This window comes from Microtus oregoni, unplaced genomic scaffold (assembly GCF_018167655.1).
Source record: "Microtus oregoni isolate MIOR12 unplaced genomic scaffold, Mior012 000035F_ref0000213, whole genome shotgun sequence".
NCBI classification, from domain to species: domain Eukaryota; kingdom Metazoa; phylum Chordata; class Mammalia; order Rodentia; family Cricetidae; genus Microtus; species Microtus oregoni.
The window spans coordinates 21,118,300-21,134,006 of NW_024543094.1; the positions used below are offsets into that span (position 1 = coordinate 21,118,300).

Here is a 15,707-nt window from a genome sequence, read left to right on the forward strand (position 1 = left end):
GTGTGAGTATGTGTGTGAGTGTGTGTGTGAGTGTGTGTGAGAGTGTGAGAGTGTGTGTGAGTGTGTGTGAGTGTGTGTGTGAGTGTGTGTGTGAGTGTGAGAGTGTGTGTGTGAGTGTGTGTGTGAGTGTGAGTGTGTGTGTGAGTGTGTGTGAGAGAGAGTGAGTGTGTGTGTGAGTGTGTGTGTGTGAGTGTGAGTGTGTGTGTGAATGTGTGTGAGTGTGTGTGTGTGAGTGTGAGTGTGTGTGTGAGTGTGTGTGTGAGTGTGTGAGAGAGTGAGTGTGTGTGAGTGTGTGTGTGAGTGTGTGTGTGAGTGTGTGTGAGAGAGAGTGAGTGTGTGTGTGTTGTGTGAGTGTGAGTGTGTGTTGTGTGAGTGTGTGAGTGTGTGTGTTGTGTGAGTGTGTGTGTGTGAGTGTGTTGTGTGAGTGTGAGTGTGTGTGTTGTATGAGTGTGTGAGTGTGTGTGTGTTGTGTGAGTGTGTGTGAGTGTGTGTGTGAGTGTGTGTGTGAGTGTGAATGTGTGTGTGTTGTGTGAGTGTGTGTGTGAGTGTGAATGTGTGAGTGTGTGTGTGAGTGTGTAATATGAAAGTAGAAAGGTGAATATGAGAGGAGGAGAAGAGGTCTTAAAGGAAGATGAAGAGAAGAAAAAGAAGGAAAGACCACTGCACTCACAAACTTACAGCAGCTGTGGTTGCCTGCACAAGACTTGCACAAGATCAAGCCAGTCAACATTCTAGCATGGAGTTCGGAAGCCTAGGATGGAAATGGAAGGGGTTTGTAAGCCTCACCCCTAACTGAGCTATAAACAATTCACAGTTTGTGAAGAAAGGTGAGTCAGGTTTTTGTAAGGGTGACTCCTGGGAGGTCCACCATGCCCCATGCCCCTCATCCAGAAGAACATGGACGACACAAACTGAAGTTTTTAAATTTGTATACATGAATTTGGGAAGAAATGGGAGTGGATCTCGGTTGGAGTTGGGGAGGATTGGGGATTAATATGATCAAAGTACATTATATGAAATTCTAAAAGAATTAATAAAATATTTATTTAAGTAAAATAAGAAGGAAGGAGAAGGGAAAAATAAAAATAGAGCAATGAAATACATGCACCATGAAAGCAGAAGACTGCGGCATGATTCGGGAGAAGAAAGGAGCCAGCAAGAGTGATATAGAGAGGCTGGGAAGAAGAGCAAGTAAGAAGAAAGCATAGTGACACATATGTGCACTAAAAATGCCACATGAAGCCTATGACTCAGAATGTAAACTCAAACACTTATAACGGTTATGTCATCTGTTCAGCAGGAAACTTCTCTGATTGGAAACGTCTCTCTGTTTTACAGCCAGCTAGAGTTCTGTTGGATTCGAACATTATGTCTATTGGGGGGGGGAGCGGTGCTCTCATTCTGAAAAGAATTCGTGAAATTTAATTTGTACCAAAAAGATGAGTATGTAGCTTACAGAATTTCTCCCAGTGATATTGCTTTTGTTACGTTTTGTTGCTGGGAAAAAAGACTCTAACCAAAGCAACCAGGGGAGAAAAGGATGTATTTCAACTTGTGCTTCCTGTAACAGTCCATCACTGAGGAAAGTCAGGGCAAGAACTCAAGGCAGAACTGAAATAGCGACCATGAAAAACACCACTTACTGGCTTTCTTCCTGGCTCACATTCAGCTACCTTTTTACCTCTCTCCTTTTTTTAAAAAACTATTCATTTATTTTATGTGCATGGTGTGAGGGTGTCAGATCCCCTGGAACCTAGGTTACAGATGGCTGTGAGCTGCCATGTGGGTGCTGAAAATTGACTCTGGGTCCTCTGGAAGAGCAGCCAGTGTGCTGAACTGCTGAACCTTCTCTCCAGCCCCAGCTACCTTCCTAATACAGCCCAGGCCCACCTGATCAGGGACTGCACTGCCCATAGCGGGCTGAACCATCCTACTTCAATTAGCGAAAAGAAAATAGTCTACAGGCATGCCTGCATGCCAATTTGATCTTTACTTATAAGTTCGTGTGTTTCTGCATGTGTGGTGCATGCAGAGGTATACATGTATGTGAGAATGAATGTGGAAGACAGAGGTCATTCCAACCAGGCATCATTCCGAGACATCTACATTCTTTTTATGACAGGGTCTGTCACTATCCTAAAGCCTGATTATTACATTAGCTGGCTGGCTGACCAATGAGTCTCAGGAACCTATCTGTCTCTCCCTCCCCATCACCCGGTTTATAAGTGTGCACACCATGCCTGGCTTCTTTATGTAGGTCCTGGGGAATAACCTCAGCTCCTCATGCTTATGCAACTTTACCAACTAAGGGATCTCCTCAGTTCCTGCTTGAAATTTTTTAATGGAGAGAACATACGGTGTGGTCTCTCCAACCCTGAGAGTTAATTCTCAAAATTCATGACTAAACAGGCATTCTAATTTATATGTTTGGTTCTTAAAAATTTGTATCAAGATTGTAAGACTGTGTTTTAGAGAAAGAAGATGAAGGAAGAAGATAGCGGTCTCAAAGACAACAAAGCCAAGGTCTATACCCTGAAAAAATGGTGCCTGCCTGAGTCTGCATCTTTACCCAGGCCACTGAGGTAGCAGGGATGGCTTGTGGCTGTGCTGCATCTGACTGCAAAACCAGCTTGATCCAAAATGCAATTGTTCTTCTAAGGTGTTTCCCTTCATTTTCACATAATAGATGTTTTTAGTTATAATACACCCAAGCATGATTTCCCTAGCCACAATTATTCTCTCTTCCTGTGTCAGACTGGTTACCCCCACATGGAGCAAGAATGAGAAAAAAATATTGCAAAAACAAACAAACAAAACCAAAAGCTTTCCCCAACTGGGAAGTACTCTAAAGCCTTTAGTCCACATGGATCCTTCATTTTTCTTTCTTCTTTTTTCCTTTTTTTGTTAAGAATTTTTTAATATAATCTTTAATCATTTTACATAGCTATTACATATTTAAATACCCATTCCCACTCCCTCCCCTCCTCCTGCCTCACCCTTCCCCCTAGCTCCCATCAACTCCTCAGAGAGTAAAGCTTCCCATGGGGAGTCAACAAAGTCTGACACTTCACTTTGAGGCCAGACTAAGGGCCTCCCCTGATGTGGGGTGGAAATTCCAAGCCAAAGGAAGAGGAAAGAAGGTAGAGTCAATGAAAACTCATGTAGCCCTACTGGAGACAGACACAGAATGAAACTTTACCCAGTAACCCACAGCCATCTGGTGATGCAAAGATTAATGGAGATGGGTTAGTTCAGAACGAGTTAAAAATATGCTTAAGCTATTGGCTAAACAGTATTACAAATAATAAAGTTTCTGCATTATTATATTGAGTCAGGGTGGTCGGGAAGCTAACAAGCGGCCTCCACCAACACTCCCACCTATATCTAGGCTGAGCAAGGTATCCTTCCAAAGAGAATGTGCTCCTAGACACCAGTTCAAGCACTAGGAATAAATCTTGGTCCCACTGCCAGTGGCCCCACATACTATCCAAGTCTCACTCACAACTGTCCCCCACATTCAGTGGGCCTAGTTTGGTCCTATGCAGGTTCCCCCACTATCAGTCCAGAGTCAGTGAGCTCTCACTAGTTCAGGTCAGCTGTTTCTGTGGGACACCATCATGGTATTGACCTCTTTGCTCACATTCTTGCTCTTCCCTCTCTTGGGCTGGTCTCTGGTAGCTCGGCCCAGTGCTTCACTGTAGATCTCTGTATCTGCTTCCATCAGTTGCTGGTTGAAGGTTCTATGATGACAATTAAGGTAGTTATCAATCTGATTACAGGGGAAGGCCAGTTTAGGTATCCTTTCTACTGTTGCTTATGGTCTTAGCTGGGGTCATCCTTGTAGATTCCCGGGAATTTCCCCAGTGCCATGTTTCTCATTAGCCCTTTAATGGCTCCCTCAATCAAGATATCTCTTTCCTTTCTCTCCCTCACAGTCCTTACCCCTTCTTAAGCATCCTGTTCCATTAGGTTCTCCTCCTCCCTCCCCTTAACTCTCCCCCTCCCCTTCCACTCTCCCTCAATTTTCTCAGGAGATCTTGTCTGTTTCCCTTTCCCAGAGCGATCCATGTATGTCTCTCTTAGGGTTCTCTTTGTTACCTAGTTTCTCTGGGATTGTGGAATATAGGCTGGTTATCCTTTGCTTTACGTCTAATATCCACTTATGAGTGAGTACATACCATGTTTGTCTATCTGTGTCTGGGTTACCTCACTTGGGATGGTTTTACCAGTTCCATCCATCTGCATATAAATTTCAAGATGCCATTGTTTTTTACCGCTGAGTAGTAAGTACTCCATTGTATAAATGTACCACATTTTCTTTATCCATTCTTTGGTTGAGGGGCATCTAGGTTATTTCCAGGGTCTGGCTATTATGAATAATGCTGCTATGAAGACAGTTGAGCAAATGTCCTTGTGGTATGAGTGTGCATCCTTTAGGTATACGCCCAAGAGTGGTATTGCTGGGTCTTGAGGTAGATTGATTCCCAGTTTTCTGAGAAACCGCCACACTGATTTCCAAAGTGGCTGGATGAGTTTGCACTCCCACCAGCAACGGAGGAGTGCTCCTCTCCAGCATAAGCTCTCGTTAGTGTGTTGCTTTGCTTACTCTGAGTTTCTACCTATAGTACCGAGCTACAGCAGAATGAAGCGGCTCCAGCCACCTAGGAAGGGTACGGTATACAATGGAAGCCCTTCTCTCAATCGTCTACCAGCTGTCCCGGGTTTCCCAAGGCCTGTCTTTTCAGGGAGCCCCCTCCTGAGCTTGTAAGGCATCTACAGCTTAAGCTTTCTCTCACTCTGCTGATATTGCCTGCCTCTATGTCTGTCTCTCCCTAGAATGCAAACGACTTATACGGGTCCATCCATTCACACACAGCTCCCAGATCAGTGCTGTCTTCACACAGAGGAATACTGCTGCTGTTGCTGAATCAGGAAATCTCTCTACAGCACACCACCAAAAAACAGCAAAAATCTGTGTTAAACTCTCTCTCCTTTATTTTTAAGCCTTCTCAGGTTTTTAAGTGGATTTAGTCCCACGTTGGGAGACATTCTGTTGTAATAGGAGCGGTGGGGCTGCGTCCCCAGCACCCCGCCCGCACGGCTAGCTTATGCCCCAAAATAACAACGCACAAACTGTATTCATTTAAACACTGCTTGGCCCATTCTCTTCTAGGCTAATTCTCACATATTAATTTAGCCCATTTCTAATCATCTGTGTGTAGCACCCCAAGGTGCGCTTACCGGGGAGATTCTAGCCTAGTCCATCCTGGGTCGGAGCTTCATCCCGGGAGCGGGGCATGGCGACTCTCTCAGGAGTCTGCTCCCGAGAGCAGAGCGGTCGAGACTCTGAGCTCACTTCCTCTTCCTCCCAGCTTCCTGTTCTGTTTACTCCTCCCACCTATCCTCTAACCAATGAAATGGGCCAAGGCAGTTCCTTTATTAGCCAATGACCTTCCTCCATCAGATAGCTTTTTAAATTAAAAAACCTAGATTTTTGTCGGTTTGTGCATGCGATGCAGGGGACAAACTCAGGTTGTCAGCCCTGTGCAACAAGTGCCTTTACCGCTCAGCTGCCTCTCTGGCCCGACATCACCTTTTCAAGATAGATACATATGCCTTTCTTTACCCCAAAGAAAAACCTTTCATTTCTTCTTAGTTTGTTATTTCATTACTCCTAGCTTTTCCTTTTAGAATAGATGCTGCTTCGGATTTAAATGACCCTCTTTCGCCTCTGATCACAAAATGGCTGAGGGCAATGTCTTTATTTGATATTGTTATATTCTAAGGCTACCAAAGCCACTTCCATGAAGACGATCAGTTCACCTGAAGGGGAAAGACGTCTGCCACCAGGCAAGATTGTAATAAAGCTAGCCCATTCATCATCCACCTAGGGGAATCGAGTCATTGAAGACTCTTCAGATAACAACAAAGAAGCCTCTGGCACTTGTAATCAGAAGCTCCCCATAGCCACCAGCAAAGCTTTGTCACTGACAGAAAATGAAAAATATCTCTTTCCATAGTGTTACACACCTGCGACCATGGCAGAAAATGCTATGCAAATTAATTTTTAAATTTAATAATTGTAATCATACACATGCATGCATTTATAGATACACATTACAGTGCTAGGGATTGAACCCAAGGCCATAGCCCAGCTGATAGATGTTTATATACTGTATGTTTCCATAAATACACACCATATGCATGTAGGTGGACTTTAAATTTAATTGAAAAGGAAGTGGGCTTATATAGGACTGTTTGGTTCTAAGTCCTCAAGCACTGTGTAATTAGTAATAGAGGCAAGTGCTATTTCAAAGGGAGGACTTCGGAGTCAGAGAGAACTAGACTCTAATCCTGAGCCTGCCACTTCCTCCCTCTGTGGCCTTGGGCAAATGCCAATGTCTTCCTCTGAAAACTGAGCCAGATGAGACTGTAACACCTCACTAGGGTTAGTTGAGAGCCTCCATGTAATGTGCAGAAAAGAAAGGCAGGCAGGCTGCAGGTGCTCTGTATCAGTGAGCTCTCGAATTCGGAACTACAATAGATACCTGTCCTTGGCAGCTGTTTTTTATTTGTTTGTTTGTTTTTACCCCTTTGAGGGCCCGCCACCCAGATCCCAAATGCACGGAGACTTAGTCTTACTTATACATGTCCAGCCTTAGCTTGGCTTGTTCCTAGCCAGCTTTTCTACCTTAAATTAACCCATTGCTCCTCTTCTACATGTGGGCTTGTTTGTTACCTTTCTTTACTCTCTCTGCCTTTCTTCCCTTCTTACTCTGTGGCTGGTTGTATGGCTGGGTGGCTGGCCCCTGGTGTCCTCCTCTCTTTCCCCTTTGCTCACTCCTAACTCTCCTCCTTTTCTCCTATTTATTCTCTCGACCTGCCAGCCCTACTTACCATCTCTCTTCTGCCTAGCTATTGGCCATTCAACACTTTATTAGACCAATCAGATGTTTTAGACAAAGTAACACAGCTTCACAGAGTTCAACAAATGCAACATAAAAGAATGTAACACGTTAAACAAATGTTCCACAGCACACCTGTGAATGTAACACATCTATAGCTAATATTCCACCACAGATGCCCAATCACCTTGCCCATGGAATGCCCTCTTATCACATGCTCTGGCCCTCAATTTTATGGCGTTTTCCTTCTATCACTTTTCTGTCTCACAGCTGATGAAACCCCGTACATGACTTAGCTCTTCACAAGATTCCCAAAGCTCCCACTGCCACTTCTCTCACCCTAGCATCCCAGGTACCCCTCTTTGGGCCTCGTGTGCCTTTCCAGGCATTTCTACAACGTGCACCTCATTTTTGGTCACTCTGATAGACCTACTCCCATGCTGCATTCAATTCCTATAAATAAGTAGTCTTGCTCACCTGACTCCTTTATCACAACGTCCTTCCCTTGTCGTGCCTTTGAAAATTCTAAGGCTCATGCAGGCAACATGGTTCAGTGAGTAAAGACACTTGACATCAAGCCTGATGACCTGAGTTTGATCTCTGGAACCCACACGAAGAAGTAGAGAACTGACTCCCACTGTGCTCCATTGCCTCTTGTGAAATGCAGGTCAGCCCCCTGGGTCACAGAAACCAATCAGGTCAACCCTTTGTCTTTGGTACTAACTCAGCAACAGAGGGTGGATGCTGGGTTGCTGCACACCCTTCCCAAACAGAATGTACACTTCTAGCTCGTCCAGACAGTGCTGCATTCATCCCTGGAACAGGTAGCTGATGTGAACTTGGCCCTGATGTGTACCCAGATCCACTACAGATATCTCAGTCTATACATGGGTATGCACAGAAAGCTAAACAAGTATGTTGATTTTTTTAGGAGGTTGACTTAGTGATGTTAACAAAAAGAAAATCAGTGCTGTTAGACAGGGTTTGGTGAAACCTTTTGCCCAATTTCAGAACAGAAAAATCCAAACAATGAAATTCAAGTTAATCATCTGTTTGTTCCCTAGTAGTTCTGGAGATGGAGCTCATGGCCTGGAGCACATTAAGCGAGGCTCTACTACCAATCCACACCCTCAGATCTCTGTTCACTCCCTTAATGACAAAGCTATAGACAGTGGCCCTAACCTGTGGGATAGTGACCCCTTTGCGGAGTCCACTGACCATTTCACAGGGGTCACCTAAGACCACCAGAAAACATATATTTACATTCACAATTCATAACAGTAGCAAAATTAGATTTATGAAGGGGCAATAAAAATAATTCTGTGGTTGGGGTCACCACAACATGAGGAACTGGATTAAAGGGTCTCAGCGTTAGGAAGGTTGAGAAACACTGCTATACACTGTCAATTAGAACCATATTTTATGTTTTAACTTTATCTTTGCTGTTAGACAAGTTACAGTTTATTTCTAAAAAGACTCTAGACCAAGTCAGAAAATCAGACCAAAAAAAAAAAAAAACAACAACAACAACAAAAAAAAAACTATTATTTGTTAAACTGGCTGAGAAAAAAAAACAGTTTTAAATCAGAACATCTAACTAATGAATGCTCAAAACTTTTGCAGCTCTTAAAAGCCTGGTCCTAAATTAATAGGGCAAGAGATTAATAGGGCAACAACAACAATATACTTAAATAACATCTTTGGAAATATACCCTTTAGGAAACTCTTTCTCAATCACCCCTCTTAACTGGGATTGCCAAGAAATGTGATATCATGTGTACAACCAAATCAGAACATGCAAAAATCAAAATTCAAGGACGACAAAAAAAGGAAAGACAGCGACTCAAGACTGGGCCTTAGGGAGTAGTGTGGCCAGAACCCAAAGCCCTTTCCGCTTCCTGTTCTTAAATCTTCAAAGTTACAGACGCATCCATTTATGATTTTTTTCATTGTTTTGTTTTTATTTTTGAGACAGAATTTTCTCTGTGTAGCCTTGGCTGTCCTGGAACTCACTCTGTAGACCAGCTGGCCTCAAATTCACAGAGATCTCCCTGTCTCAGCCTCCTGAGTACTAGAATTAAAGGTGTGTGCCACTACTACCTGGCACTTTATGAATATCATTTTCATCACTTCCTGTCTGCTGTGTACATAGGGCTGCTTACATTTCCAACTTTCCCCATCATTCCCAATTTTCTATACACAATACATTCGAAGCACTAAAGACAATTTCTGAAATCCCAGAGTTGTACTGTGGGTTTTAATACCTATAAAGTTGTAGATCAGTTTTTTGTTTATTTGGTTTGATTTGATTTGGTTTTTCTGTATGTAGTCCTGGCTGTCTTGCAACTCACTCTGTAGACCAGGCTGGTCTCAAATAGACAGAGATCTGCCTGCCTCTGCCTCCCTAGTGCTGATACTAAAGGCGTGCACCACCACTGCCCAGCATAGATCAGTTTTTTAAAAAGCATATGTATGTGTGTGTTACATGTGTGTGGATATATATATGCATACATCATATACCCTCTGGAGGCACTGTTTGTTCTGAGACATCTTTAGACACTACTTCATTAAAGTTGAGTTCGCCACTGCCACAGCTTCTGAACTCGTTATCATTTCTCTCCCTAAGTCTTCAGAAAACAGGCTGAGTATTTAAAAGCCTTTCCACACACTTCCTCTCATGAGTGAGAATTCCCTGTGTCTTACGCAGTGATGAATTTAAACAAGGATGTTTGCCAGAGAGTTCCCAAAATGACAGAATGCTCCCCACAGCTCCCCATCTGTAACGGCACTGGGAAAACTCACTCACCTTCGGCGTGTCAATAATTGATGGTCTAGGGATGGATGTCTGGAAAGTAACTGCCCCGCGGTCTGGTTCATCACTTAGGCTCCGGGGCATATTCTCAAGGGTCTCTGCGGGCTGGACAACATTGTGTTTGCTGTTGTTGCCATTGGCACCACCATTTTGCTCTGAGTGCATATCAGAATCTTGCCTTTTCTCCGGAGCTCTTTCTTCTTCTACCTTGGGGTGACTTGGATGCCTGCCCGCTTTGGCCATGGGCTGGACATTGATGGTGGAGTGAGTATCAGCTGAGCTGGACTGATCAAAGGCAGCATTCTCCCTGGTGTTACCAAAACAAGCCAGCAGAGCCGAGCATGGAAAGGAGTGCATCCTTCCAGATGAGAACGTCAGGCTTTTGGTGAGCCTCGCTTTCCACACCGACATGACCTGTAGCAATACATGGCAGAGTTCAAAGGAGAAAAGGAAGTCTTCTTCCGGGTTGCCTTCGAGTCACCATTTCCGTGCCTGAAGAGGAGATGGCCGGCCCATCCTCACCAAGATGGTCTCTCTATCTATCCCTGCAAGGAAGTATTCATCCTGAGGGGTTTCACGCTCTTCCTTCCTTTCCTGCTGTCAGTAGCTAAAGAAGCCTCTGTGAGGCAGGCAGTTGGCTCGGGTTACAGTCCCCGGCAGGGCAGACGCTCCAGGGTAAGGTAGTGCCAAAGCAATAGACAGCTGCTTCGGGTTACCTTGGAGGCATAAAGATAATGTAGCCTGTTAGCATCCACCATAACAGTGTCAGCCATGTATCAATAACATCATAACAGCCGCAAAACCTTCTACAGTTTCTGCCTTCAAATATTTATTCACCCAAACAAAACAGAAACCACCCAGTTATCTATGGCAAATGAAGACCCCCGTGAGAGGCCACAACCCTGGCACCTGTTTCATTATTAAAATAGAAGGTGTATTGGATAGTTCATCCAGAGAGATCCATGTTTGTCCCTAATGTCATGAAGACTTTTCTGGATCTTTCCTGAATCTTCCCCTGATAACAGCGTCCCGGCTTCAGAGTCCATGCTAGATCTGGTAACTATAAGTGCTCATGAATCTGTTTTCTGAGCATCTGGTTCCTGGTTATTTTTTAAACAATATAAAAAAAGACCAGGCTAAGAGTTAGAATTATGTAGTATGGCACACTTCTGAAGGCACTGTGCATGTTTTGAGTGACGGTCAATTAGGTATATGTGTTGCCTGATTTAAAAATTAAATAAATTCAATTCATGTAGACCCTTCCACTTTCCAAATCATTAAATGTTAGTGGAACTGAGTTTGGTGGCACATACCTCTAACCCCAGCAGACAAAGGTGGGAGGATCACCCCAAGTTCAAGGTACCAGACTTCCCAGGGTCAAAAGGTCATTCTCCTTTTAAAATAGAAGTACATAGTCTAACCCTTCCTCCCAGGAGGGAGCAGGAAGTTCATGCTCTCAGCAGGCCCCCTCATTTCTGGGGGCGTGGAAACAGTTTCATCTCTTACCCATCTCTCTGTTACAGTAGGTTTAGGCACGATCATTACATACTTCCTTCAATAGTCCTTACAGGTAAGGGTGGCTATGATGCTTAACAATACTTTTTGGGTGCTTGGAAACAGCAGGAAGAAATGAGAGGCAGTTCTTTTTTTTTTTTTTGGTTTTTTAAGACAGGGTTTCTCTGTGGTTTTGGAGCCTGTCCTGGAACTAGCTCTTGTAGACCAGGCTGGTCTCGAACTCACAGAGATCCGCCTGCCTCTGCCTCCCGAGTGCTGGGATTAAAGGCGTGCGCCACCACCGCCCGGCTTGAGAGGCAGTTCTTAAATGTAGCTTTATTCATCTGCTCATTCACGTACAAGCAGAAACATTGTCTAAAGTAGCAGATTCAGGGCTAACAAGGCTATTTTCTCTCTTTCATTCTGGGAAGGGGTCTTTCAGGTATGCCAGTCTGACATCAAACTCCTGATTGTCCTGCTGCCACCTCCAGAATGCTGAGTGTCCGATCAGGAGCGTATCCAAATAAACCAGCATCCCAGTTCTTGGCACATGCAACATATGAACATTTTACTAGGGTAGCTCCCAGGTCTGAACTAGAACAGATAACGGACATTGAGGAATCTCAGCAAATTAGTTCATTTAATACTTACAACCCTAGCAGAAAGATGATATTATTCTCATCTTACCCATTAGCAAAAAAAGAAATAGAAATTTAAGTAACTTGTCCAAGGCCACCAAACTGACAAGGAAGAAAGGCAAATTATTAGCCCAGGGAGCCTATTGCCAGAGTTCACACTCCTAACCAGTGTGCAATGCTACCTACACACACACGTCAAAGGGGCACTTTCTGATGCTCTTCGACCTACCTCTAAGACTTTATTTCACAGATACCTGTGTGCAAAGGGAAGCGCTGCTAACAGTTTAAAAATCATAGAATCCATTAACCAGCAGAAGACAAGTTAATATATAAGAAGACATCTGCACAAAAAATATTACACAGTCACCAAAAAGAAGGCTGAAGAAATTTCAAGTATAATGTAGTGCACTAATTGTGTATACACAGACTCTGCAAGAAATCAGTACAACAACGGTAATGGAATTCTCTCACAGGCTTCAATGTGCAACACTAAAAAGCATGAGAAGATGATCATTAATACCAGAAAACTCAACACTTCCCACAAAACAAAACCATAGGTAACATTATTAATGAATGAAAAAGAAGCCTTTCAGGACCCCTTGGAGCTCTGTACCTAAGTAGCAGAACTTAGGAGCAGGGCTAAGAAAAGACTTACTGAAGTTCTGGTATGAAAGTCAAAAGTTGCTTAGTCTACCTAAAGACAACATACACCTCCAGTTGTAATGAATAAACAAATTGGATTTTACTGGTTTTAAACCAGTACATTTAAAATCTCAGGTTTAAATCTTTAAAAGGTGGAACAGCTGCTAACATATTGCCTCAAGGGGAGAGCTCACCCAGCTGAGCTAACACAGAGCAGAACTTAAGAGCTATAAAGAGAAGGGCCCTGACACTTCCGGATCAAGCATTGCCTGCAACTGCATCCACAGTTGCCCTTCCCTATTTTCCAGGAAAGCAAGCCCTTTTCCTTTACTTCTCCACGAGCTTAGAGGAGCGGTTTTTGAGACTTCTTACTAAGAGCTCTAATCAACCCAAACCTACTGAAACACTTACTACGGTTGGCCATAGCAACCTAAGAGGGACGTCACTCCACGCCATCATCAGAATGTCTTAAAATTAATCATCTTCCATAGAGCACTGAGAATCGAAGCACCTAACATTCGACTCATTCCTGCCAACAACTTGGAGAATCCGCGATAGGTCAAGCAGGCTCCCACAATGCCTCAGCCAGTGGCGCTGCGAGGGAAACCCGGTGTATCCCGGAAGTAAAAGCTGACCGACTTCACATCCGGCAGACCTAGGCCCACTCTCTCCTTGGGTACCCAGTTAATCAATGTGTTACCACGACGGCCTTCGGCTGCACTACCCTACACTTCATGAGCCCCGCCCAAATACTTGTGTAACTTTTCCTTCTCCTCCACACTTCAGCTGATCGTGAATAATCTATGATGTTTAAGCAGACGTCATTGACTAGAAAGGGCTAGACGTCATTGACCTCTTCCCTGCCTACTTTCTGTGCCATCCACAAGAAGAACTGACCATCTGCCTTCTCAGGCCCGTTTGGACTCCTGGTCATGGAGACCCAGAGACAAGACTCTTAACTCTCCCTCTTTCCCATTTCTTGTTATTTCCTGCTCCAGGGTGAAGAATGCTAGGAAACTCTCTGCCATAAGGAAGACTCCTCTTCGCCACATGTCTTAGACCTCGTTCCATAAGACAACATGCACAATTGTATTTTGGGGCTCAACATAGGCCACCGAGAGTGGCAGGAAAGGCCATTTTCTTCTAAATGTGGAAGTATGATCACCCAGGACAGGAGGGTGGCCTCAAGGAACAGGGGACTCAAGAATGAGAATCACAATCATAGTTGTTAAGTACAGCTGTGTCACTGTTTGGTTTTATATCTCCTCCCTTTTTATTGTATATGTTTATAAATCAAAGGGAATTAAAATTGGGATTATACTTTTTTATTAAAAATGATTTCACAATAATGTCTCAAACATTTGTGAGAAGATTTGAGAACATTTTAATTTGTTTTAAAATTGTATTTAAGGAGCTCACTTTTTTTTTTCTCAAATAAAACAGCCCTGCCTTTACATGCTAAAATTCTCTTTCCCAGGGCTAGGAGATGGCTTAATCCATAAAGTGCTTGCCTTGCAAACATAAGGATTTGAGTTTGGATCCCCAGGACCCATGTAAAAGGCTGGAGACAGTGGAATAGCCTATAATCCCAGATCACAGGCAGGCAGAGCCGGAAGGTTGCCTGGGGCTTACTGGACATCCAGTCCAGTTAGTGAACAAGCTCCAAGCAGTGAGAAACTCTGTATCAAAAAAAAGGTAGAGGGCTGGAGAGATGGCTCAGTGGTTAAGAGCATTGGTTGCTCTTCCAAAGGTCCTGAGTTCAATTCCCAGCAACCACATGGTGGCTTACAACCATCTGTAATGAGGTCTAGTGCCCTCTTCTGGCCTGCAGGCAGACACATACCCCAAAACCACTCCAGAGGAGTCTGGGGAAATACCTACCTGTGCACCCCAGAAAATAAAATGGACTGGGACATATAACATTGACTATACCATAAGAAACAAAGTGAGTTTGCTAAAAATTGTAAAACTTTTAGTCCTGGGTCCTTAAGAACCAAATTTAATATCTGTTCTTGCCCAGAACTGAGGAAGGGATGTAGAAGACTCAAGAAGTTTACAGAAAGGCACAAGGAAATTTTAGGACTGATGCAAATGCTACATATTCATTTGCAAAAAAACATAGAAATACATATATTTAAATAAATAAATGTTGCATTTTATGTATATAAGTTCTACTTTCATAAACCTGGCTTAAAATAAAAAGATGTTCATAGCTCTTGGAGTCTCTAACAAAGCCAGAAAATCAGATTTCCAGATTGTGCTGTTAGAAATAACTTTAATATGTCATCAGCTCACCATGGAGACTCTACCATTGCCATCCTGAGGAACAAGCCATTAGCTCACACCATTAGCAAGCATCCAGCTTCCCCTGACCACAACTTTCCATGGCCCATTATCACCATAGCTCTGTATGCTGCTTATTTTCATCTTTTTTTCTAGTTTCACACCTACGTTTAGTGCATATGTACGTGCCTTTTGTATATGTGTGGATACATACATGGAGTGGGGTGAGCATGCATTTGTCCACAGTATGCATGTGGTGATCCAAATCCTCCTTAATTTCTCTACCTTCTTCATTGAGGCAGGCTCTCTCAGTCAAACCCAGAGTTCTCCCTTGTCCCTCATCCTGTTTGCTCTTGGTTTCATCCATCTTTTGTTTCCAGCTTATTACTCTAGTCAAATCACTCACTTATGATTATATTCATCTTTTTTATCATTTTTTTCTTTAGTTGGTTGAGTCTGATTTTTGTTTCTTTGAGATAAAAGATTTACAATTTGAGGATTTTTGAAAATAGATTAATGCATTCTGCATTATAAGATGCCCTTGAACCTATGAGGCAAGAGGTGTAAGGTTATGGCTTAAAAGTGATATCTTTGGCACCCCCCCCCAAACAACATTGATGGGCAGTGGTGGCACATGCCTTTAATCCCGACACTCAGGAGACAGAGGCAGGTGGATCTCTGTGAGTTTGAAGCAAGCCTAATCTACAAAGTGAGTTGCAGGCTGAATACACACACACACACACACACACACACACACACACACACAAAGTGATATATTTGAGTGCCAGGCTGAGAAGGGTTGGAGTCATAATGGTTAATCTTGATTGTCAACTTGATGGGCTTTAGGATTTAGAATAACCTACAGATGTGCTATTAGAGAGTTTCTGGATTTGGTTACTTGAGGTGGAAATGCCCTCCTTAACTGTGGGAACA

General features: G+C 43.4%; 1 protein-coding gene across 1 annotated transcript in view; it reads right to left on the minus strand.

Moving 5' to 3' along the window:
• Positions 1-10,128, minus strand: part of Fam107b (family with sequence similarity 107 member B) — a 215,900-nt gene extending 205,772 nt beyond the window's left edge. Inside the window, exon 1 of the mRNA XM_041630739.1 lies at positions 9,712-10,128. Within this exon, the coding sequence (XP_041486673.1) occupies positions 9,712-10,128 (417 nt within the window). The remainder of the gene's footprint in view (positions 1-9,711) is intronic.
• Between the last annotated feature and the right edge of the window lie 5,579 nt (positions 10,129-15,707).